The 26,547-nt window shown below is 36.2% G+C and overlaps 2 protein-coding genes across 3 annotated transcripts; one reads left to right on the top strand and one right to left on the bottom strand.

Annotated features, from left to right (window-relative positions):
- Positions 1-1,909: 1,909 nt before the first annotated feature.
- LOC126592889 (target of rapamycin complex subunit LST8) lies at positions 1,910-5,599 on the top strand. 2 transcript variants are annotated; one of them, XM_050258684.1, is made up of 11 exons: positions 1,910-2,015; positions 2,298-2,420; positions 2,744-2,845; positions 2,980-3,092; positions 3,232-3,301; positions 3,489-3,566; positions 4,049-4,165; positions 4,254-4,351; positions 4,594-4,673; positions 4,797-4,856; positions 5,199-5,599. In XM_050258684.1, exons 1-11 carry the CDS (start codon positions 2,004-2,006, stop codon positions 5,324-5,326), a joined length of 981 nt encoding a protein of 326 aa, XP_050114641.1. In that variant the 5' UTR covers positions 1,910-2,003; the 3' UTR covers positions 5,327-5,599. The 2 variants fall into 2 exon arrangements, with proteins under 2 accessions (XP_050114641.1, XP_050114642.1); XM_050258685.1 differs by having other exon boundaries at positions 2,009-2,157.
- A 446-nt stretch (positions 5,600-6,045) lies between these two features.
- Positions 6,046-25,169, bottom strand: LOC126592888 (DNA-directed RNA polymerase I subunit 1). The gene is made up of 21 exons (XM_050258683.1): positions 25,005-25,169; positions 24,669-24,844; positions 23,980-24,139; positions 23,557-23,829; positions 20,684-20,881; positions 20,345-20,515; positions 19,604-19,766; positions 16,591-16,781; positions 16,249-16,512; positions 15,509-15,597; positions 15,245-15,392; positions 14,897-15,115; positions 14,268-14,675; positions 14,000-14,144; positions 13,041-13,252; positions 11,298-11,500; positions 10,238-10,436; positions 9,863-10,125; positions 9,254-9,394; positions 7,197-8,010; positions 6,046-6,920 (listed from the first exon to the last, which is right to left on the bottom strand). Exons 1-21 carry the CDS (start codon positions 25,017-25,019, stop codon positions 6,324-6,326), a joined length of 5,049 nt encoding a protein of 1,682 aa, XP_050114640.1. The 5' UTR covers positions 25,020-25,169; the 3' UTR covers positions 6,046-6,323.
- Between the last annotated feature and the right edge of the window lie 1,378 nt (positions 25,170-26,547).

Consider the following 26,547-nt stretch of genomic DNA (forward strand, 5'->3'; position numbering starts at 1 on the left):
GAACCCAAAACTGTTCACCTGAAGATGTGACATCATTCGTCATCTAAATTCTTTCTCTTTCAGTTTTACTCCTACTTCTGCAGGCTTGTATAGCCATCACAGGAGCAGAATTTTCTACCGTGTTTTACTTTCTTTCTAGCTCTCATTAGGGTTTCTCATCTCATATTTTTTAACAACTTGAAGGACCCACCTAAAATGAAGGGCCCCACTCATTATGGTCTGCATACACCAGAAGTTTGTAGTTTGTAACTTTGTGCAGATATCATGATCAAAGATGAGGAGGCACTTGGAGTTAGGGCAAAATTTGACACCTCCCCAACCAACAAAAGATTGTGGGGTTGTGCCTGACAATGAGGTTAATTATTTTGTGGACTGAGGGAGTAGAGACCACTCCCATCCGGTATGAGTACTCCAATTTATTATCCCTGTCAAGGATTTCATGATTTTGCTTTGTTTTACCTTCCCGGGGCCCTGCCAAGAACTTCATTGATTCACCTTGACAGGTAAAGCTTCATTATCTGCATGGCAAAGCTTGCAGCTTCGAGAAAAAAGTTGTAGGCGGTTTGTCGCATTGCATTTTGATTTTAATCTAGATGGATTAGGTAGAGCAAATTTCAATAGGCCAAATGTATGACTTGAATGACTTGAATGACTTATAGTCGATTAGTTTAAAATACCGGTGTGATGTTAGTCAAAGACCCTCATATGGGCTTAAAAGATTTGGGTAATGCCGATAGGGAAACCAAAATTTTAAATCAAATTCGCAAACTAAATGATATGTCATTAATAGGAAATAAGCATGTTAATCAACGCTTAAGTAATATTCAATCATCAACAACCACATCATTTGATTTGCAATTTTGGCTTAAAAAATTTGGTGTCTTTTATCACGCTTCGTGTATAGGGGGAATTTTGTTCATTCACTCATCCATTTTTGTATACATTTAATTATTTTATTTGGACTTAAAGTATGTGTGGATGCAAATTTCATACATGGCTAATGTGATGATAGTGTCAACTTAGCAATTCCCTTGTTGTAACCTACGGCTTGTTCCAATGAATATTAATTTCTTTCTTAAACAAAATTAGTAATCAGTGATTTAGGATTAGGATTGTATCAAATGTAAGATTGCAAATCAAAACCGTAGTGTTATTGTGTTAACTGTTAAGCACCCTACAAGAATTTTAATCTTTGGTATGGTTTTATTATTATTCTATGCAAATCAAAACCGTTTTGATTTCTTTCTTTCCTTGAAGCTCGATAGCTGGAAACATATTCCATGCGAAGTTGACACTCGACACCATATTCCATATGAACTTTTGACCAAGTAAAAAGAATAATTCCATATAAAGGGAATTTGTATAAACATACCCAATTCTAAAATAGCCCTTTCATACAGTCCAATATAATATAACCCATTACTGTTGAGTATTTGTAAAGAAGCCCTTCGTTTAAATAACCACCCTAAATACACCAAAATTTTATAATTACGCGATTTTTAATTCTTATTTTAATTTCGTTATTTTTAGAATTTTAATTACGTAGTTACAAAAAGTTTAGGAAACTTTAACAAAAAGCTTCCGGTATTGTTCACTTTAATGAAAAACCACATTTTTACACTAAAAAAAATCAATCTTGGTACTATTCGCTTTACCTTTTATTTTGTCCTTATCATTAAAACTCAAAGTTTTTAAACCCTTTTCATTGGTTTTTCTTATAATATAAGCCACAACTATTGAGTATTTGCAAAGAGAAGCCCTGGAGTTTAATAAATTGCAGATAAATACGTGGTGGTTATTTACAGGAAGGGCTTCTTTGCAATTAATTGCTAATTGTGGCCGTATCGACTTTGGTTTTACAAAAAGGGGCTATTTATTAAAAGAGTGGTATTTTAGCCAAACTCCCAATAAAGAAAGGAAACAAAGGTACAAAAGTGCCAAAAGAGAATTAGAGACGCAGAAAAAGCCCATGAGGAATTCATTTCTGTGACGAGGCCCACAAGATGTCAACTCAGGTCTGTGCTTTCTGCTTTCCATGGAGCTCTCTCCTTTCCAAAAACCACTCAAAACCCTAATCCCCAATTTCACTATGCCCATCAATTTCCCATCATTACCAACCTAAATTTAATGTCTTTTTCTGTTTAATTTGATGAATAGGTATTACAATTTCAAACTTGGTTTTTATAAATTTCTTTTTTTGAACTTTGAATTAAAAAGTTGGCATATAAAAATTTCGATTTTCTTGTTATTGTTGATGTGATTATGGTTGCTAAATTAGTTGTTTGAACAATGATTAGGAGGAGGTTAAGATGAGCCAGCAACCATCGGTGATCCTTGCAACGGCTAGCTATGATCACACTATTCGGTTTTGGGAGGCCAAAAGTGGCCGCTGCTACCGTACCATCCAGTACCCTGATTCGGTTTGTTCCTCACTTCCTACTTTAATTGTTTTGATTGAAGAAAGAAATGATCATTGTGTGTGTATGATTTTGTGCTATGAATTATGGATTCTGGGTTTTAGTAAAATGTTGCTTTGAATCCGACTGAATTAAGCAGAATTAGTTGGATTGAGTTTTGTGGAACGGAATGGTTTCGTTTGTTGTAGGTCATTGAGTTTCCTCCAGTTCATAGTCCATTGGTTGTGTTCTCTGAAACGATTGTGAAATTTCTGATGGATTTACTTTCTTTTTCTTATTTGATTTATTTATGCTGGATCTGACTTTCTATTTTTTCATGAGCATAGCAAGTTAATAGGCTTGAGATTACTCCAGATAAACGCTTCCTGGCTGCCGCTGGAAATCCTCACATTCGATTATTTGATGTTAATACAAATAGCCCTCAACCGGTTCGTCCTTCTCACGCGTTAGTCTTGCTTTTGTTTGCATCATATTAAGGAGGGGGGTGGGAGTGGAAAATCTTGGATGCTTTATATTAGTTCTTCTATCAACTTATGAGCCTCCTCCTTGTATGACTGTGTAGGTGATGAGCTATGAGTCACATAGTAATAATGTAATGGCGGTAGGGTTTCAATGTGATGGGAACTGGATGTATTCAGGTTCTGAGGATGGTACAGTAAAAATTTGGGATTTGAGGTAATCGCTGCCAACAGATATATAAGTATAATATATATATATATATATGCATACGTGTGTGCTTGTTTTAATCTGTATCTCATTAAGTTTTGTTCTTGTATTTTATATGATTTAGACTTATATGTTGACTTAATTACAGAGCCCCAGGTTGTCAAAGGGAATATGAAAGTCGTGCAGCTGTTAACACTGTTGTGCTTCACCCGAATCAGGTCAAGCATTGTCTCTTCCTTTCCACCATAGAATAAATAAATGTTGCTAATTCACTATCCGGTTTTACTGTTTTCATAACTTCTGAAATTATTAAGAAGGAAAATGAAAATAAGGAACACCTTGCAGTCTGTAATAGTTTTGATTGTTTATCAAAGATGTTAACATTTTTTATATTCGTTTTTACAGACTGAACTAATATCTGGGGACCAAAATGGCAATATTCGTGTTTGGGACTTGACAGCAAATTCATGCAGCTGTGAATTGGTATGCTTCATTTTGCTGCACTTTTGTATCCCTATTCATCTTCTACTATTCAAATTACTAAGCTAGAAAGAGGTCCACCCTGTTTTCAGCTTGTAATAACTTCAAGAGGTCCGTTAGTGAGTGTTTTCCGGAAACCAATATTCCAGAGCTTTGGTATGTCACTAGGTGAAAGGAAGATCTAAATACGCGAAATCATTAGACTAGTGCAATTGTTTACATAACAACAAATAAATTTGAAAAAATATAAAGGAATAAAAATAAATAAATGAAAACGTAGTGGTGTCCTGTATGCAAGAGTAGATGGTTGGTGGAAATAGATTTTTGGATAGTACTTACCAAGGATTAGAATGTGAATTTGTGGTGCTAGGAGAGTTTATTACTCTTGATATTATATATTTTTCATATGAAGCTTACTTGTTTTATCTGTAGCATCTTAAGGTTGTACATGATAAGTTTAACATTGATTTTTGGACTTAACCTAGGTTCCAGAGGTGGATACAGCTGTAAGGTCATTAACAGTTATGTGGGATGGGAGCTTGGTTGTTGCAGCAAATAATCATGGGACATGCTACGTTTGGCGCTTGTTGCGGGGAACCCAGGTAATACTCTCATCCACTGGATCCATTATCTAAGGTTATCTTCATATCATGGTTAATTCATTTTGACGTCAAGTACTTTTTCTTCCAGACAATGACAGAGTTTGCACCACTTCATAAACTGCAAGCACACAAGGGATATTACATTCTTAAATGTCTGCTTTCACCTGAATTCTGCGAACCCCACAGGTTTGATTAGTGAAGGATATTGACCTCCTTTTTTTTTTCTAATCTTTTCGGGTTCAAATAATATCTGCTCTTTCTTTGTCTTCTGTTCCTACCTGATTGAGGCAAATAAACTTTTTTCTTTTACTGTATACTTCTGTTTCGGTTCACATGATATCTACTTTTTTATTTTGCCTTCTGTTCCTAGCTGTTGTACTTGCTGTTGTGAGTTTTTGGCATAATCTTTATAAGCTTTGTACTAGTAGATACTTGGCGACTGCCTCTTCGGACCACACTGTCAAGATATGGAATGTAGATGGTTTCACATTAGAGAAAACTTTAGTAGGTATGTTTCTGTAACATTCTTCAAAAGTGCTGATTTCAGTCTGCAAATTACTCGATAAACCCAATGGTTACTGAAAAATAGCCATATTATAAATTGATCTTTTACTGTTTCTTTACATTCTAGGTCATTCACGATGGGTTTGGGACTGTGTTTTCTCGGTAGATGGTGCCTATCTTATAACAGGTATTAGTTTCATTTCATAAGACATGAAAATTATGAACGTGCCTGTCTTTTGATGCACCATGTAGAGAGGAATCTGCTTCTAATTAAGGATTTTGACTAAAGTTCTAAAGTTCAGTTTATACATGTCATTTTTCAAACCCGGATTTGGCAGTATCCATCCTTTTGCTGTCAATAAACACTATCAAAGTCGTTTTTTCAACACATAACTTGCGTGATAAATTAACATTTATATTCATTGTTTCCGTTCTCCTTTCTTGAAAAGCAAAAAGGTGACAATTATATTAGGAAAATTATTGAAACTAATATGACGACGACTGAATAATCTATCATCCATCCATGTAGCTTCCTCTGATACAACAGCAAGGCTTTGGTCCATGTCCACCGGCGAAGATATCAGGGTGTATCAAGGGCATCACAAAGCAACCATTTGTTGTGCACTCCATGATGGAGCCGAACCTTCTGCATCTTGAACCTCAGTCGTCCTCAGCTCATCTGCATGCATGGATGCCCGGAGCATGCACGCGTTGCCGGCTACAAGCAATTTCTTTAGTGTTTATAATGCAATTCGGAGTTTCATAAAAGCGATGTGGTGCTACACTATCTTCTTTCATGCAGTTATTTCCGACCTAATGTGCATTATGTGTATTACTATTGTAGCTGAAAATAATGATGTATACAACTTTCTTTGGAATTCTTCGACACTTTGTTATATTGAAACTTATCCCGTGTCATCGATTCATCGACATCCAGTGACCGTAGTAAATATAAACAATCTCTGGTTTGCTGTTCTGCCTGTTTCTTTGCTTATGCGGACGAAATATTTAGTACCAAGTGGATTTATGGATGCGTCATTGACAACACAAGAATTTCATGTAAAAGACAGCCTACGAGATATCAGTCAAACGCTCATGTAAGTGAAAAGCTAACTTGATTGTCAAACGAATTTGAAATTAAAATTTTGAATTTTCGGAAGTTGTGATGTCAAATTTTTTTTAGGGTTTTTGGCTGAAGGGGTCAAATTTTGACGTTTGATTGTTGAAATGATTCATTTTAAGCATATTCTCGTTATATCATCATTGTATCGTTGATATGATCGATACGTTCAAATGTCAAAAGTGAATCATTTTAGCTAATTACCAAAATTTTAATGAGTTTTAAAAGGAGCTGTTATTCACACTCCAACCCGCAGTTTTTAGAAAATTGAGTGAAAATTCTAATTCGGAACTAATTAAGTACAGAAGTTGAGATTCGTTCGAAGCAATTAAAACTACAAGGACAAAATTGAAACCAAAGTAAAACTACAACACCAAGATTGTTGTGTCCACTAAAAACAGATATCAGACAGTACGTTCTGGAAAAAAAAACAAAACATAAGACAACAAACGAGCCCTGTAATGACATGCCAAGATAGGCGCACCGACCAAAATTGTGTTCATATGAAACAAGCTCAGATCAGATCTCCGTACGCTAAACCTCTATCTTCTGCATCAAATCAAAACATCCAGTGCCTACCTTGACTGGCAATCCAAGACAGATCCTCGAGGATGGCGTTTCCAAGTCATCCGTCTGCCCGTGATATGCTGCTTCGACAATGAACTTAGAAGCTGTCTCAAAAGACATTTTATTAAACGGAGATATCGACTCTGCTATGCCTCCAAATCTATTCATCGGTCGATAACCACCCGAGTGAGTCATGTAGTCAGCTATAAGCGTAAGGTGCCTAATGTTGACTGATATCCCGTAAGACTTGAAAACGTTCATAATTTCTCTGATGATAGTTTCCCTGGCGGCTTCAACTCCGTAAGTGTTCAGCATGGCATGTATGTTGTTGGAATATAAATACCTGACATCAAGAACATCTTGCAATTTCCAAAATGTACGGAAATCCACTCCAGTGGTCTGCAGAGCTGCCATCTCCTTTTTTTCCTTGGATGAATAACTTTGTTTATTCTCAGGATCCTTTCCGTATAAGAGGACTTGATTTTCGTCACAAGTTATTTGTTTACAGTCATCAACACTGCCAGATCTTTGCATACAAACCTTCTGGGCTGTCTGCTGAGCAATCTAAATAACAAATTCAAACAGTTTTCAACACGGCTGAAAGTGAAGGTATAACAACAAAATAAATAGGTACGCCGAACGGCACATCTAATAATTATACTCATAAGTTGACGACATTTTTGTACATGCTCTTTTAACATTTCTATAACTTTATTAGGGCAATGTTTAAGTTGATGGAACAATCCAACGTTAGCTAATGGCAATAAGGGGTGACGGCTGTGGGTGTTATGTACGCAAGTTTTCTAATGAAAGTAAGTGGAAGAGTAAAACTGAACGTACCTGAGCCAGCAAAATATGAGGTTCATCGGTAAATTTAAAATGGACCTCAAAGTGGAACCCCTTCGCTGACACAAATATTGACCTGTCGGTATCTTTTCTTACTAACTGAGCTCTGATCTTTTTCTTTTTAATTGTGGCTCCTGATTTGTTCTTTTTCTCCTTTGACTTGGTCTTAAGTAGGTCTCCAGCCTCTTCTAAAGGATTTGCAGGCATTTCATCAGTAGCATCTACAACCTCAATTGCACCATCCTTACCAGTTTCAACATCATTCTCCTCATCATTATCTGCATCATTTTCGACTTCATCTCCATCTGTCAGATCTCCATCTCTCACTTCATCTTCACATCCATCTTCATAATCCATCTCATCAAAAGCTTGCAGCTTTCGCTTTTGTGCATCCATACCAAAATCCTCGGCCCCTTCACCATCGTCTGCACCATCATTGTCATCGTCTTCTTCCTGATGTTGATGTCCGCTTTTAGAAATATTTTCATCCATCTCATTTGATGCCTTTTGTGGTGCATCAGTGACATTTTTTATACCACTAATTTTGGAAAGCAAGAGCACATGACTTTGTATGGCATCTTCCAACGCCCTAACAAACATAACCTCTAGGATTTCCTCCCAATCTTCTGATATATCTTGAATGATGTTTTGAAGATGTTCAGGTATGTGGAGTTTCATTTGAAGTTTATAAATACGGCAAGTTTCAAGACCCTGAAGGACAAATGGCAACAACGTAACTTCCATACTCTCTATTATGTCTGCCACAGTGATCTTCTTCAACTTATTAGCTAGATGCTGAGCTTCCTCCCTGCACATAACAACAGAGTGGTTCAAAGTCAATAAATACAACAGAGTGGTTCAAAGTCTATAAACGTTTCCAAGTGACAAAAAACAAGAGGACATGAAAATAATTAAAGTTCAACAATTGGATAACGCAATCTCAGCGGGGTTTAGTGACAGTAAACACTGAGAAATACATAAGCTCTGCTACCGAGAACAAATCTACAAGGTTTTTCTTTCTACCATCAATAAACACCATTTTCGGGCCCCTCCTTAATCATAGATGAGGCAATCCTTTTCCCTGCAAGGACAACTACCTTCTTATATTTTTATCCCAGAAACCTCTTCCAATGGTCCATTGTCTATAAAGTAAAAGTTAATTTGAGTTTTTCAAGTGCAAGGAACTTTTATAGAACTACTAACAACAGATGAGATGCATATTTTAATATTCAACTCAAGCAAAATAAAGTAGGTTTGGCATATATGAGTATAACTACGTATCACCAACGATAGCTTTGCAATAAAAGTTGCATTGGAGTTGAGACAAAATGAAGCCTTCCCATAACCTATCCTCACTTTAACTATGACTTGGAGCTTTTGGTGAAAATAAGATTTTTACATAGCTTGTGGCACTCCCTTTGAAATTTATAAGAATCAATCCGTAATGTTGGAAGACCATTGTATGCCACTAAAGCTCAAGGGAAAATTCTCTATGTTGGCAACCAGCAATGGTTTACCGCACGGAATGTTGGGGAGTCAAGCATCAAAATGTGCAAAAGATGAGTGTAGCAAAGACGATGCTTCATCGGATGAGTGTGCACATGAGAAAGGGCAGGATTGAGAACGAGGATATCCAAGGTAAAGTAGGAGTGGCATCAATTGAAGTAAGATGAGAGAAAATAGGTTAAGATGGTTTGGTCCGTTTGGACATGTTAAACGAAGACCTACGTATGCTCCGATAAGAAATGCTCTGGGCAAAGGGGGTAAAAGAAGACCTAGGAAGACTTGGAAGAGACTTCAAGAAAAATATTGGAGTACTTGGAGCTAACGCAAGACTTGGCGTTGTAGGATTCACACAGCCGACCCCACTAAGTGGGACAAGACTTTGTTGTTGTTCTTGTTGTAATCCGTAATTTTGGAAAATATTACTTCAAGATGTACAAGAAAATACATCAATGTACACTATGTTCAGTTATCATTAACAATAAACTATAAAAATAAATAAATAAATAAAGGCAAAAGTGGTGCACCACAACCAATTAAGGACTCACTTTGATCTCCTTTTTCGCAATGGACATGTCATAACCGGAGTCTTAATCTCATTTGCAGCTGTCATCAAGATCTCTTGAAGACGAGGGATTCCAAGTGTCACATTCATTTCACCTCTTCCAGCAAGATGGAAAGTATTCAGTCTGAAAACAATAAGCAAAGGATACATATCAACATTAATAAAAAAAAAATCATGGTTCATAAATAAAGCACATAACTAGACTAATTTCATTGTATCATAAGGCTAAAAACCAGATAAACTTTTACATTTGGTCTTCTTTTCTGAAATAAATGATTATTGCTGAGAAAAATAGGATTATAGAGGAAGTGATTGGCACATCAAGAGACAAAATAAAAAGTCGAAACAGAAACCTAGCTAATGTAAAAGCAGCTACTACCAATAGGCTCCAAACAGCATTGTTTTAAGCAAAATGTGAGCTAAAGGGGTAAAGTGAGCTAAAGTGACTTTTAGGGGCATCACAACAGGTTTCAGGGGGAAATAGAGTAAGTAACATTCACTCTAGAAACAGAACAGCAAAACTATGTAGCCATTTGAATAATAAACCCCGAACCAATGAGCAGAATTCAAAATGACATGGAAGAAAACTTGCGTCATCTGAGTTGAAGGTTCTCCTACTGACTGAGCAGCAAGAACACCAACTGGTTCTCCAGGTTGAGCAAGACTAGAGAGGTATTTATGCTCCATTAACTTCAAGAAATCCACTTGGCTGAATAAGTTATAACTTTCCTCCTTCAAGGACAAATCATGCACGAACTTCTCTGCTTTATACTTGAGAGCTGAAGGCAGCTCAGAAATGTAAGGATCAGATTTGTCGATTTGTCGATGGAATTTGTTCTGGAACATTTCTTTATTCTGAGAAAAAAATAGTCAATAGATAGCAAATAAATAATTGAAAAACAGTCCGTACGGAAGCTTATGCATAATTGAATTTACGGCTGAATAAATAATTGAACCAAATTCTTACAGCTGCCAGGGAGTCAAATTTTTGTAGGAAGCTTGTCAAATGGACATCAACACCATCTTCTCCATAATAAAATTGAACAATGGAACCGTCAGCATCACGGACAGTATGGTCATAACAAACTTTTAGGCACTCAAGATTTTTTATTAGGCACCTTTGCAGGTACCCACTACGAGATGTTTTGACAGCTGTATCAACCAACCTAGCAGTATAAACATCATAGTTAAAAAAGGGGAAAGAAAAACAATCATTCAAATGGTTACTAAGCACACAGTACACCTTAGGTTCTAATTGATTGCCAAGTAGAAAAGGGGAAAAAAATTGCTCTCCACCTAATGTACTCCTAAACCTCAAGCAGGAGGCGGTGGTGACCTACCTATGTTTTCTACAGATGCTATCTCATCCTACCTGATATACTGCACACAACCGCGCAGAAACACCCCATGCATGCATAAGTCAAAGTGATCCTATTATGGAGGATGAACTAATTCCACAATACAAGTGAAAATGTCTGGTTTGTAAGAGAATATTTTCAATAAAAATTTGCAATAATGTCACATTGCTTCCATTTACCAGTCAATGGCATCAAAATGAGTTTGAATTTCTCCTGATGGACAGTCTGGACTACAAAAAATTTGATACTAGGATTCTCAAAATAATTATCCCCAATTTTCTTTTTTTGAAGAAATCAAATTATACGTGCACCAAGTGGCTGAAGGAAAAGTTTAAAAACGGGGAATCAATAGTTGCTTCCTTCTTTTCTCCCACTTCCCCATGGGAAAAAGAGATTGAGTTTATCAGTCATAACTCAATAAATTATTATCCGTCTGCTTGATCTCATCTATGACCAAAAACCAGAGTTTAAACCTTTCTATTCAGTCATAACTCAAGACAACTGCACGTCAGTTACAAATGCTGTGTCATAAAGCTTTTAACTTCCATTAACAAAGAAACAGCATCTTATATTTTTGTACGACAAAGGTAAAAGGGAAATGAACAGAAAGGATGATCATTTCTCCAAAAGATAACCTAGACAAGGGTTGAGAAAAGAGATCTAAATTACCCTTCACGACCAGCCATACAATGAAAATAATACTCCTGAGGCCGAAGACCGGTAAGAAAACGATCAATAATAAAGCCTCCAGATCGAGATGACCAATCCCATGGGTGAAAGCACGGTAAGGTCTTTCCAGAAACCATTTGAGGCACCCGTTTGCCTTCTAGCTCTTGCTGACCCAAATACGAAGTTATTTGTTGGAGGTTGGCCTAATCAAGAAGGTAAAAACATTAAATGCATAGGTGCAAAATTAATTTATAAAGTTTCTCGAATAATTCTACCAGAAGAATTACAACTAATAGCTTACAGATGGTAATGAGTACACATTAGGCAGTTCAATTTGACCATAACTACCATACAATGTTGCTCTGAAATGGCTTACATAATACGATGGGACAGGGAACTACAACTATCCAAAAACTAAGATACGAGTACCGCAAGAATCAAAGCAATAATAATATATAACTATATATTTATATCATACAAAATACAATATTATATATAGAACATATTCTTTCTTTTTTCCGTTTCTCTTTATCATTTTTTGTTTGCCTTCAAGTTACTCCTTGACGTTTTAAAACCACCCAAACATCATTTAACAAAGAAAAAAAATTCAAAAAAATCTTTAAAAGCACCCTGAGCTGAACCCTTTTTCGTAAAAAATTTTACAGAACAACCCCTTCTGTATCCTATGCAAATCAAGTAAGAATCCAGGTCAAACTTTCCAAAAAGTAAATCAGATATCAATTTGTAGTGTCCAATGCATACCCATGTGAATTATCATCTTATCAATATTGAGTACGCCATACCTTTCTTTATTCATGCTTCATAGCTATCATATATATCTAGCATATTATTAACATTTTACATTGCTTTGCACATGATGTTGAAAATAAAATATTAAATAATATTTTATAGAAACTATAATAAAAACCATTAACTTATGATCAGGATATATACAGGAAAAAAAAGGAAACGTGGAAAAAAATCACTTGGAATTAATGCATATATGCATATATTAACATATTATACACAACCTACAAACGTTATCTACTTTATCAGGTGATGCTTATTTCTTATCAGGAAGCACATCTTGTAAGGAGGGAAAAAAACATTAAAATTTTTCAAGTGAGAAACGCAATTTAAAGTTCAATATATTGAGTCCTGCTCTCCTAAGGTCTTGATTTTGAGGACCTGTGAGGACCAAATGCATATTAGCCACAAGACTGTATTAGTTTAGATCCAAAGGCTTAAAATTTTTGACAACTTAATAAAGCAAAACAAGAAAATGAGCTTTCTTATGGTTCGTGAATTTTAAGTTGGTTTTGATTACGTTGTCAAATATTTTAAGCATTTGGATGTAAACTAATATAATCTTGTGCCTAATATGCATGTAGTCCTCACAAGTCCTCAAAATGAGGACCTTAGGAGAGCAGGACTGTCTATATATCATCCTTAAATGGTTAAATAGTTTTTATGAACGTGACTCAATATGTAAAAGATTTATTAAGATATTGATTAACTATGACATGGAATACATCCCTTGCATTTTCATACTAGTAACTTGAAAAATCGTTAAGGTACGTTTATCAAATAAATGTCTTAGTGCATTCTGTCATGCCACCTAGATACACCTAATTATAGTACTGTCAAAAACATAACTTACTCTTTAGTATTCTAATACTGCACTATCATGCAGCACGTTACTCATAAAAAGAATAAAGTATGAAGTTAGCACTAGAAACTTACCACACTACCTTTAGCCCCAGATGTGGTCATAAGATAGATACAATTCTTAACGGACGGTTTTGATAACCCTTTCAACAATAATTGTTTGAAGACGTCAGAGTTGGAGGTCTTGTTATTAAGCTGACTAATCATTCTCCTATCCAAGGCTGCCAAGGCAGATTCTCCATTACTCCGTATAAATTTTTCAATGTTCAATTGCAGTGCCACTAGATCTGCAAATTTCATCAAGATATCATGCATCCGTTAAAACAAATGAACTGAGAATAGTGGGGGAAAACACAAGGTGTAAAAACTTAAAAAGAAAGACTGATCAGAAATTATAGATCTTCATTTCAACAAAGTTTTTCTTCAGATTGAAATGCTCGTCCGAATAGACGATAATTTGATATTGAATGGCATTTTAAATTATTCGAATTGAAGCTACCCTAGTAACTATTAGTACCGCTACCATTTTTCATAAGAAAAATCAGATTAAATACTCCGATCTCCCATGTTTTAACTGAAGCTGAAAGCGAAGATACTATATATATTAGGTACAACAATAACATATGTATCTGCAGTTCGAATATGGGCTTAGTCTTGACTATGGGGCTATAGAGATGGGTAAGTTGGCTCAGTTTGACTGATTCTGTTTTAAGAATGAGATAGCTTGGACTTCGGTGTCAAAGAAATTACGAAACCTTAAGAATTCCAGAAATGGTTGTTATTTTCAGGAAACACATGTTCTATGCGTGCATGAGATCAACAAGAAACCTTCTACTGTGTTGACCGTTAAAGGTAAAATCGGATTAGAAAAGTGATGAACTTGGAGGAATGAAAAATATCAGAACATTCTGAGAAGGCAGAGAATGGAAGCATATGTCAAGTGAGCCTAGATCTCTCACATTGTACAATGACCTCACAATCATCAACCTATATATGTTTTTGACAGAAATGTTTGCTACAGAACAATGGCATACCTTTTCTTTTATCATCTTCGACCTCAATAAAATCACGGAAAACTTTTTCACCAATCTCTTCACAACTTTCAAGTTGTTCCTTCATTTTTGTGTCTTTGCTGGGCATCACCAGAAGATCATCAACACCACATGTGAACCCATGCATCTGAACCATACACAACATAATGCAAGCTTATATAGTTGCTACTTGCTAGAGAAAATAAATTAAGGGTTAACATGAAATAAAATTAACTACATAACAGCAAAACAAATATTGAACCCAACTAACCTGCAAATAAACAGTAAATAAACGACTCAATACAGAAAGCAATATTCCTGCAGCATCTGAGCCATAGAGCTCCTGCACTGTATGGACCAAACCATAATCACCAAACTGAGCCTTGTCAATCACACCGCGCACCAAATTGTTTTTATAGATTAATAAACTGTTCTCATCTACAACCCCCGTGTCCTTTGATTTATCGTTATCTACTTTTTTGTCTGGTTTCTTCTCCTGTGATCCACATTCATCAGCTTGTTTTCCTTTGCTTCGTTTCTTCTTTTTCTGTAGTTCCTCTTCATCAAATTTCTCTTCTTCAAGATTACAGTTAAAAAAACCACGTGGGATTTTTGCATCCTTTTCTACAGTAACTGGCGGAGAACCCCTAGTAATATGATTTAGCAAGGCAGTGATGACCTGGAAAGAAGAGAGATTGAGTTTTAAAATCAAAGTCCAGGAACATCACAACAGTACTATTAACATACAATAAATGAAACAAAAAGGAGAACACAGGTATACATTTAACAACCCAAGGACATCACAAAAAGTTATGCATTCAAAAATCTAAAATTCAGATTTCAGTGGAAGTCACATTTTGACTTTTCTGCTACAAATTTGCTGAGTAAATTTAAAATAACCTGTTTTCCAGTCCAAAGACGCTCTGGTTTCCAAATAGCAGGAAGAAGGGGCTGCATTGTGCCTTCAATGTTACACATGAAAACCTTTTGATCTGGTTTTCCAGACAAAGCATCTGACCGACGGGCTGAAACACATGAACTATAAAGAAGCTGATTAAATTCCTCCCAGCGCAAAAAGGTATCCTTCTTTGTAAGGAGGACAGCACTTATGACATGGTCCTGAATTTTCAAAAGAATAAACCATAAACAATTATTTAAAGATGCGTTGGTGCAACTGCTCAAGATATAACAAGTACTTAAATATTTTCTTAAAGTTGCATATCAATTACCACAATAGTTTTTCAATACCTGAATCAAGGCTCTAATTGGATCACCGCTGGTAGGCTTTACATACTGGTTATTTGCATTTACGATATTGTAAGCTTCTGCTCGAGAAATTTCATCTTGTGGAAAATGAACATTCATTTCATCACCATCAAAATCAGCATTGTACGTACTGAAACCACGACATTATATCAAAACTTGCCAATAGATTATAGACGCCAAAAACAAATTTCAGGTAGTGAATATGTAAACAACTATTATATGGATGCATGTGTTTGAAATATCAACCTGCAATTTGCATAGTGCATGCGAATTGTTTTCTCCCCCTTCAATACACGAACTACATGCGCCATTATACTGGGTTTGTGAAGTGTAGGCTGCAATATGAAACAGAAACCAACTAAGCACTCAACCACAAAACTAATGATTAATCAAATTATAATCCAGAATTTACATTACATAAACAATATATTTTAGAAGAAAAGAAAAGTTAACCTAACAAACTTTTGATGTAAAGGTTAAGAAACTATAGTCTATACCACATCAATTTGTTATGTTTAATCTATGAATACATACAAATATTTGAATCTATATAACTATTCACCGTGCATGTTGCATTGTGCAATTGTAGAATTTATCTTATAAATAGGTGCAACAATATATTATCTAACATAATACCTTAATTATTTATTTAATGCCAATCTCATTATTTTCGTATAAAGCCTAGCACCATAAGCGTTTAGCTTCAGTGAAGGAAGACAAACATTTATACATAAAGCCCCAATGTGACCACTTATTGAAAATGAACAAACATTTAACTATTAGATAATGCTCTTTTGGGCAAATACAAAATTTCTTTCCTTTATATGTAAAAGGAAGACAAACAATGTAAGCAATTTATCCACTTATATGGTAGCACAATACCAACTGCTTCATACCATAATGCTTATAATCAGCCTGGATATAAAACTCCTCATCACAAATATATGCATAGGACATTATACATACGAAAGTCAATGAAGCAATACCTGTCGATTGACAAGCACAATGTCCCCATCTCGCAAGTGACGAAAAACAACTTTGTTTTCATAGCTATTATCAGATCCTTTTCCGTGTTGTGTAGCAAGCCCTTTTGAAGAAGGTAATTTTCTTGCTGTTGAAATGCGTTCTCTCCGGTTTTGTCTCAACATCTTCACAGAGGACTTATCCACATACTGTGTAGCTCCAGGATGGATTTCAGGACCGTTGACAATTGCATTCCTCAACTTGTCAACATTCCACGGAGTAACTCTCTGCAGTAATTTCAACATCAATTTAAGAAGAAAACATTGATGCTCGTCCGAAGCTACAAAGCCAATAGTAAACCTTACCTCAGGATATGTTAATCTCGTTGCAAAATACGGAGGAATTCCAATCTCATTAACAGCTAAATAGGGATCTGGGGATATGACAGACCGACACGCATAATTAACCCGTTTGCCCATCATTTTCTGCCGGAACAGGCCTTCCTTCTTCTCAAGCAACTGACATATTCCAGGATCTGCATCTTTTTGACCTTTACCTAAATAGAAGTTCAAAAGGTCACTACTTAACTGCTACAGACAGGGAATAATTTGAAAGATCATGAACTAATTAATCCAATATAGTGTAAAAAAGGAAATTTCTATCATCTTGTAAACCAAGTGGTCATTTTCAATTGTCCTGCATAACAGGTGGTGGGTCCCATTTCCATTGGTATGAATGCCAAAAGGCAAAGTCAGTGAGATATACATGGGATTTGCAGCCCTCACCAGCGCTTTGGCTTTTGATAATTTCTGGCTGCATTGGAGAGATTTGCTTGGATCACTTTTTGGCCTTGACTAATCGGTTACCCATTTGGGCTGGTGGTTGTCATATGTCAGAAGCAATCTAATAAGGACTGGACTCATTAGATAGGATATCAACAGTAGGACCCACTATGTCAAGCCCTTAATATAAAACATATTGACACAATGGACAAGAACTCAAGGGAGGTTATCCTACTTAAAACAACAATCCTACTCACTACCATCCTCAACAACCTCGTAACTACCACCATAACCCATCTTTGACCCCTAATTTTCCCACAGATAATTCAATTCATCACCACTCGCATTCTAAAAAATCAAGAACCATCAAAAGTGTGAAAATCAGGGGCCACACATAGCCTTGTTGAGCCACATCAATCACGCACTTGACACTTAGCATCCATATATGATATCATCTTGGTATGATTGAAATTATCATACTAGTGCAAGATGCCTTAAATTTCTCTCTTCTCCTCCTCCTCGTTTTTCTTTTGATTTCATTTCACTCTTTCCTCACACTATTTCTATTTGTTCCTCGTGAATGGGGAATTGAATCAATCTTTGTCATAACTTTTCACACCATAAATATTTTTCTTTTTTTGGTTATCCGTATCATACCGTTTTCCAGTATCTGCCTATGGTTCTGTTTTTACACTTCTACTCTATGTTGCACCACCAAAAGATGAAAGGGTAAATTACACAAAACTAACTCAACTATAGGTCGAACCACAATTTCATATCTCATGTTTTAAACATTACAATGTCATACCTCAACTTATGAATTCGTGCAATGTTAGACCTCCGTTAAATTTTCTGTCAATTGAGTCATGAAATGATGACGTGACAGGAGCGGTGCCCAACCCTTTCCCAACTAAAATAAAAAATCAAATAATAATTAATAAATTTTTTTTTTTATTTAACAATTAAATAAAATCCTCTCTTCCTCCATCACTCCCTCTCCTCTCACTTGTCTCCCTCCCTCTCTCGCTACTCTCACTTGCAAAAATGGCAGCCATGGCCAAACCTCAGCACACCAGCTAGCTTTGTTTCTCACTTGCAGAGAAACAAAGCCATGTCTGACGCATCCAAGAAGATCACCACCTGGAACTCCACCTTTCCCAACTAAAATAAAAAATCAAATAATAATTAATAAATTTTTTTTTTATTTAACAATTAAATAAAATCCTCTCTTCCTCCATCACTCCCTCTCCTCTCACTTGTCTCCCTCCCTCTCTCGCTACTCTCACTTGCAAAAATGGCAGCCATGGCCAAACCTCAGCACACCAGCTAGCTTTGTTTCTCACTTGCAGAGAAACAAAGCCATGTCTGACGCATCCAAGAAGATCACCACCTGGAACTCCACCTCTCGAGAACCCTAACCCAAATTCCAGAAATAAAAAACCCCCTCATCCACTCCAAATCTCGATCCTCACTTCCATCAAACATCATCTCATTGTCTCGTTGCCAGAATACTAGTCGTCATGGACAACTTATAGATCATAGGTGACTGCAGATCATCTCGCCGGAAAATAGGGAGATGGCACTACAAGCGCGACTAAGGGAGGCGGAGGACTCGAGGAATCTGAGTCCCTAAAATTTAAATTTGAATCCATAAACCCATAATCTCTAAATCCATAAAATCTTTCAAATCCTAAATCCCTAGAGGCTAGAGAGCAGACATGAAAGTACCAGAAATTGAAGCGGACGAACAACGGAACATGCCCAAGAATTGAAGATTTAAAATAGTCGGCAAGGGACGAATCGCACAACACAGAAAGGCTTGAGTTTTTGCGTCTGTTTTTTCTTATCTGTTCTTTAACCCTCACGCAGTACTGCCGACATTGGTTGCCGCATTTCGTCGAGCACCGGGTTTGCACATGCCCGCTGCCCAGAAAACCAAGGGGTCATCCATGGCTCTCCCCAGCCATCTTCCAAAAATCCAAGGTGTTAACCGACCAACCTTGAACCCTCGTAGATCCCCCATCCATGGCTCTCCTATTTAATATACAGCATCCGTTTGAGCCATAAGCCAATCCCTAATTTAATTCTCCATTCCATGTACCAGAACAAGCAGAGAAGAAGATGGTGAAGAATTCGACCAAAAAAAGAAAAATGGTGAAGAAGAAAAAAAAACGATGAATCCCGTACCAATACCAATTGTATTTTTTCAATTGAATTTTATGATTTTTTACATTTTTAAATAATTAAATTTTCTTAATTATCAATATTAAATTAATTTTGTAATCCAATTGGGTAAGGGGTGGACCTCATGCTTGCCACAACAACATTTAATAGAAAAATTGACGGAGGTATAACTTTGCAACGAATTAGTAAGTTGATGTATGACATTGAAATGTTTAAAAGATGAGGTATGAGATTATTATGAGACACAAAGTTGAGGTAGTATTATGTAATTTAACCAAGATGAAAATATAAGTTGGAACATGAAAATAAAACAAACAGAAAGCAATGAATTTATATAAACAAAAGAAATAGGAAACTCTAGAACTAAATATTAAAACACTTAACAGAGAACTTGAAATACACATTCACTCACCAGTAGCAGTTTTGCTATTGTACATCACATTTATGTACTCTTGAAGATCCCTCCACTGCCGAATTGTCTTTGAGGGGTCGGACTTGGTAACAACAGACTCTTGCAAAGAATTATTTGCCTGCACCACCTTACTTAATAAAACGGTTTGAGGATGCTCCATCACCTAAAATGTGAAAACATGACCAAACAGATAGAATTCAGAGAAGGAGGTGGGACATAAATCATTGTATTACAGACTTGCAGTACTACTTTCTCTATTTTTTTTTGTGTGGACAAGAGTACTATTTTCTCTAAAGGAGTTCCATAATTCTATTATTTTCAACTTAGAAAGAAAAGAAGACGCTTTCCTAAGAAAAGGTTCCATAAAATGCACAATGACAATATAGCACGTGGCGCATGAACCAAGAAAGCCAGAGGAGGGTTGAAGGAAAAAAAACAACTTAAAATAAAGGTAAAAAATTCAGCAAAGTTGTTCTTAAGAGCAAATCAATTTTGAGCTTAAGATTGGTAGGTCTATTAAATCAAACCCACAAAACTGCCTCTTCAACTGGACTACTGTCCAATTACCGAAGGACCCTTCAATCACAAAGATTAACTCGAAACCAATTGTCAAAGCGTGGAGAGGCCCAAAGATCTTTTAAGTCTTAAGCAAGACTTCCATTTCCCAATGTGGGATATAGTTTTAATGAAACAAATAAGTTTAGAAAGAGTGAGAGAGTCCCTAAAGTAAAATATACGTACAGAATCACCACCCTTGGAAGGAGGACGAAATTTGATTGGTGGCACAAGTACAGTCTCTAAGAAAAACATAGAGTGACCTGCTTTTCTTCCAATTCCATGGCATTGGATATCACCAATAAAAGAGCAGAACTCAGCTTCATTTTCCCACAAAAGCTTTATGATGTCTTGAACCTGAAAGAAATGAGCGATTGTAAAGCTCTTCCTTCCTAATAAGAATTAAGTTTTATTTTGAATGTCCACATAGCATAGACTTTGATCAATGACAGCAATTATAGGTTAACCTCACTCATATATCATATCATAATGTTATTGTCATGCCAACACTGGCATGGAAAATACCTGTTTTGGTAATAGATCTCCCGACAAGGAAGTTGTCTGATTAAGGAACTCACTTGGCACTTTGCTTCCTTCTCCATTGTGCTTTTCCATATCATTATTGTCAACATTTTCATTCTCATCCCCTTCATCTTGACCAGTTAGGGGTCCCACCAGGTTGCACCCTCTGATAACATTTTCTCTCGCATTTTCAGCGCCACTCTAAATCACCAACACATAAAGGGGAAAGCTAGTTATAAATACAATATAAGGCTGAGAAACGTGTAAATTATACTATATATTATAGGCCCATCCATGTGTTTAAAGACAGAGATAAATAGATTGGTAATTTGGTAGATATCATCTTAGTTCAATATATATATATAGCAAAGGATAACTAAAAAGTACTCAATACCTGACAGAGAAGAACATTATAATCAAATCAAGAAGTCTATATTTTACGCCACACAAGAAGCCAATAAAAATGTGTTTGTAACTGATGAAAAGAAAACAAAGGAAAATAAACAAGAAGCATAATAACAATACAATCTTGTTTTCTTTTTCTTTTTTTTATAAAAAGTCAAAATTCATTAAAAAGAGAGAGAACGTACAACAGAGGGGGGAGGGTGCACCCCAGACCCAGCTAAAGAAACAACAAAACAAAACCCAACAGAAACAAAACAAAAGGACAAAACTAATTAACAACAGCATCCCTATTAGAATAAATAAATAGCACCAGTCCTCAATATTTAAAGAAACTGAAGCCTGTGAAGAATCCTAAAAATACACTCCCATTAAAAATCCACATCTTCCAACTTAGGCCTTTAAGAAATCTCCTATTTCACTCCATCCAAACAACCCAAAGCAATTTCAGTACATCTCACTGACCTAGCACCAAGCCCCCTTTCCTTTCTCCAAAAGACATAGGCTTCTCCAAAGTAATGGAGCACAAGATTCAGGGATTCCCCAGCTTAACCTTGTCTCCCTAAACAGCCTTGTCCATAAAGCATACACAACTGGACAATGGAGCATAAAACAACAATAGAACCTAAGAACCAAGAACAAGAGAACAGTCAAAACACAGAATTGCTTTCATACACTGAAAGGTCCCTTTCTCTTTCCACACCTTTTGTTCTTCTTTTTTACATTTTATTTTTATTACATGAAAATTTTAACTTAGGACGTCAGGGCCCTCTACCGTCACCCCATCAATCCCATGCCACATGTGGTAACAATAATGGGCAAGATACTAGTGATATGACATTTCTAGTGCAAGTGTACCTTTCTCCCTTTGTTTTAAGATATATACTAGTGACTTATTTGTATAGGAAACACAAACTTTTTTTCAAATAGAATGAAAAACACATGAAATCAATGCATCTCTGGTTAAACATAAAAACTAGAAAACTATAACAAATTATTACAACTGCATCCCTCCAGCAAAAGATAAGTGAAATTAAAGGGAATATCAAAAGACTCTGGTGTTGAACCCATAAAGACGCCAAAATATCTACTCTTTCCATAGAAAACTCACTTCCTCCACCTTATCTTGAACAATTCTACTATTATTGTCATCCAAACAAACAAAACAGTACATCTCCATCATAGCGGCAGCAACTCCCATAAAAACATCAACCAACAAAGAATATAAATTTGAGGCAAAACAGTAGTCCAAAGAGTTGCACGCCTCACAGCAACCTTAGCAAAATTTTAAGAACTGAAAAGGCAATGCAAAAAAAAACCAAATAAATAAACCATCTATAACCATCAGCATCAAATAAAACATGGATGATGAGAGGAAGGTGCGTGGTTTCCTGGCTGGAGTATCTCGTAAGTATTATTGTTCTAATGGATTGCCAAATATACAAAAATCTAGAGTTTTAAGGGACACCAAACTTCCTAATCATATTTTGGTTAAGAAACCTTCAAGGAATTGCCAAACCTACAAATATCTTCAGTTTAGAAAGTACACCAACCCTAAATCCTCTTAGAGGGCTTGAAACCAAGCCACCTAGATTAGCTTTAACTGCCCACTACAAAGAAATTGACATAGATTAAACTTATCCCAGGCTTAGTATCCCCGGATAGACCCTATAAAAGAAGATGAGTCATAAGGGCAAATATCTTTTCTAACACCAAGTGAGCCGAAAATGTGAATTACAAGAAAATAAAAGAAACAAGGAAACTCTAAAAGCACGAATACATGTTTGATGAGCCTAACTAGATTCAGCAATACATTATTAATCCAAAACTACCCAAGCCGAGATCTGGAAATCCCCTGCTGTTCAAATTCTACCTATATTAAGAGATAAGGGAGCAAAGGAGTAAGGGAAAATACTAGAATTATAGATAATGAGTAAGGAAAAGAACGCAAATATCATTCACCATACCAAACATCTTCCAAAACCCTTCCCAACCACAAAACAGCTGAAAAAATGAACAATAACCTAAGAGATATATTTCCAAGGACATTGATGCCTATGGATAAGACTATAAACCTAAATTTGCAAACATTGTGGAAAAAAATAGATCTGTCTCCACAAATCAGCATAGACTTAGTTGAAAGAAGTTTATCTTATGTTGAATAGGGTAGACCAAGAGCATAATTTACTATAAGCCAAAGTTTTTGTTCCACTTTCCACTCCGTCAGTGTTGACAATTTTGTGTGTTGAGAAAAGTTCATAAGGCAATCATCAAAATTTGGAAAAATGACTGATAAGACTCGCAAACAAAAATTATAAGTAAATTATTCATATACCGCTTTTCCACCATAATCTTAAAAATTGATAAAAAAAAAAAAAAAGCATGCTTCTCCTTTAAAAACTATTTAAGCAGATACTAACAGATTATACATATCTCCTATAGCAGCTTCAAGCACAAAGCATGGAAGATCATACCATTTGAAACCATCCAAAAGTAGGTTTGATGATTTTGGGATTCTTCGCCTTGCAATTGTTGCAGTCCTTCCCTTGTTTCGGCAAAGCCTTATCAAAAACAGACATTAGCTCCGTAAACTGAAGAGAAGTCCATCCTTGCTGCTTTGCATGCTTGTCACTGTGACTATCTCCCTCGTTGTCTAAGTATTCACTAGGTGAGTCAGAATCCAACATTTTAGCCCCAACGACGTCACCTTCCATTATGAGTTTTAATTGGGAAACAGCTTTCTCAACCTTAATCAACCAAAAACATTACAGAAGAGAATGGTATAAATTAGGGTGGAAATGGTCACAATATAAACTTCAGAATGCAATAAAATTACGGAACGGCACAAAAGACTATAGCCTCAAGAAACTAATTTATTTTCATCAAAGTTCAGTTACATGTGTTTGGTCTGTCCGAAAATGGTAGCAGAAGAAACACGTTCTTTGTAGAAGTTTGAAAAGAGTATTGAACAGCAAGGGATTATAAACTGGCAACGCAAGGTCAATATGACCACAATGACCCGGGCAATTACGCGACTTCTCACCACATGTTCCGCAACTGCATAAAAAATGAAGAGCTAAATCAATCAACTGTAAGTCAAAACATCAGGAACTCTTTTAACTATGACAACTTCACCAACAAAAATCAACCATTTAAGGCCTGCTTGATAACTATTTTGGCTTTTAGCTTTTAGATTTTGTACAGTGACACCGGAAAAGTATATGGGATAAATGAGGAATGAAAAAGGGTGAATGAATGACGGTGGAAGAATTGTTAAAGGGATGTTTATGGAGTGACACGCAAAATGAAAACCAAAAACCAAAAACTGAAAACAATTTTATGTTGTTTTCACTTTCAAGTTTTTATTTTCATATAACCTCCTTCATTTCTCCCCCCATTCCTCCTACCGCGTCCTTTCATCCGTCTCCGTTCCTCATTCCCTCTTTATATACTTGGCCAAAAATAAAACTACAAGATAAAACACACTCCCATTTGAATTACATGTTTGCACAGTATAATCCAAACAATGAAGCTAACAAAACGAATACGAAAATAATGCTAAGAATGGCATGAAAATTGGGGGTACCTTTCGCCAGGTTTGTCATCAATTGGGCCGAGTGCCTTATCATATAGCCCACCGGCCACGGGGTTTCCTAATTGAGTAAGGAGAGATGGGTCGGTAACCCTCAGAAAGCTGTGCTGTCGCACCTCCTCGTCAGTTAAGAAAGCAAACTTAATCGCCTCAGTGGACGCCGTCGGAACCTGCAATTAAAGCTCGGATTTTTCAGATAAATTTACGAAAGAATTAGACTTTCCCAATCGACTCAACGCAAAAACTCCACGACCCACAAATTAAAAATCGAATACAATTCGTATACAGACATATATTCTAGAGAGAAAAAGAGAGGAGAGAGGGAGATACCTCTGAGGAAGCCATGGCGACTGCGGCGAAAGTGGGCGGCAGAGGAAGAAGAGGAGAGAGGAACGTTTGATTTTAGAGAGAGAGAAAGAGAGGGTTTAAGGGAGGGTTTTGCCGTTTCCTACTTTCCTTTCTGATTAGGGGTTTTTTCCTTTTCTTTTGCTGGACCGGACCCCTGTTAGGGTGTGCACGGTCCGGTTTAGATGGACATAGAAGGACACGGTCCGGTTTAGATGGACATAGAAGGACACGGTCCGATCAATGCGGACTTCGACCAGTAATTATAAAACGGATCAGTTCGATTTTAACTAAGACATCAGACAATCGCGGTTTGGTTTGGCGGGTATGGACATATGTCAAATTTCAAATCCTTTTCCTTGTGCATTTTTACACTATACATACATAGGGTGGAGATCTTTAAGAAATGGGTCTTCGTCAAATTCAGTCTCTATGGTTATACAAATTCAAGTGATTCTTCAATAATTGTATCTCAGCATAATCTCAAGCTTTCTTCAAAGCAAACACAACTCACAATCCCTCAGACCTAAAACATTTATGGTTCTGCTAGCCAACGGTGATCGCCTCCTTGAGATAATGTTTCTCATTCAGTCTAATGTATCATAAGTGACATCGATAGACTCTCTAGCGTTAATCTTCCTTCTATGGCCTAAATCTTGTTGGAGATAACTGCTTTCATTACATTTTTGAAGTCTCTTTACTTTTCAGTTATGTAGATTGAGTCATCAACCATAAATCTCTTTTGTGAACAATTGTAATCTTGATTCCATCATAAAATGGTTAAATTTAGTTCTTGTGTTTTTATTCTTATCGTATTTTGATTTACAACTTAGGCAACATATTTCACACTAGATTTTAAGTTCTGATTCATTCGAGGCATTAAAATAACTTATTTGAACTAGTGTCTTATTTGGTGTACAATAATTTATTGTTAAGAAGTTAGATCTACATGCTAAATTAACACAAATCCAAACACAATATGTCTATTGGCGACCTCCAAGATAATCATCTCGTGACATCAAACCGAAAGAACACTTAGAACAAATCACACGTTGAAGCTATTTGGGCTTTATTCGAGCTTTTGACACCAACAAACTTGAAGTTCAAAATCAAGTGATTTTAGTCATTTAACATGTCCAGGGGCACGTTCCCTTTTTTTATATTGGATGTTACAAATATTTCATAATTCCTCTTCTTCTTTGTGTCATCATGTCTTAACAATATAAAACAATGTTCTCATAAAAATGTATACACAAGTCAATGCATAAAGTAGCTACATGAATAAGCTAGTGTAATGATCTACACTTGAGTACTACATGCACGTGAAGCTGGCGCTAAACGCTTCACATACGATCCTAGATGCAAAAGTAACTAGTATAGGCTGGCACCTACAATGGATCCAATGTAAGTGTAACAATGCAAGGTGAATTTACAAGCTAGTCCTAGCCTAAATGAGTACTATAGACTCTAAGGCCCTGTTTGGCAGATCGGATAGAGGATCGGATAGGACTAATTATACGGACGTGGG

The sequence above is a fragment of the Malus sylvestris genome, chromosome 12 (genome assembly GCF_916048215.2).
Source record: "Malus sylvestris chromosome 12, drMalSylv7.2, whole genome shotgun sequence".
Classification (NCBI taxonomy): Eukaryota; Viridiplantae; Streptophyta; class Magnoliopsida; order Rosales; family Rosaceae; genus Malus; species Malus sylvestris.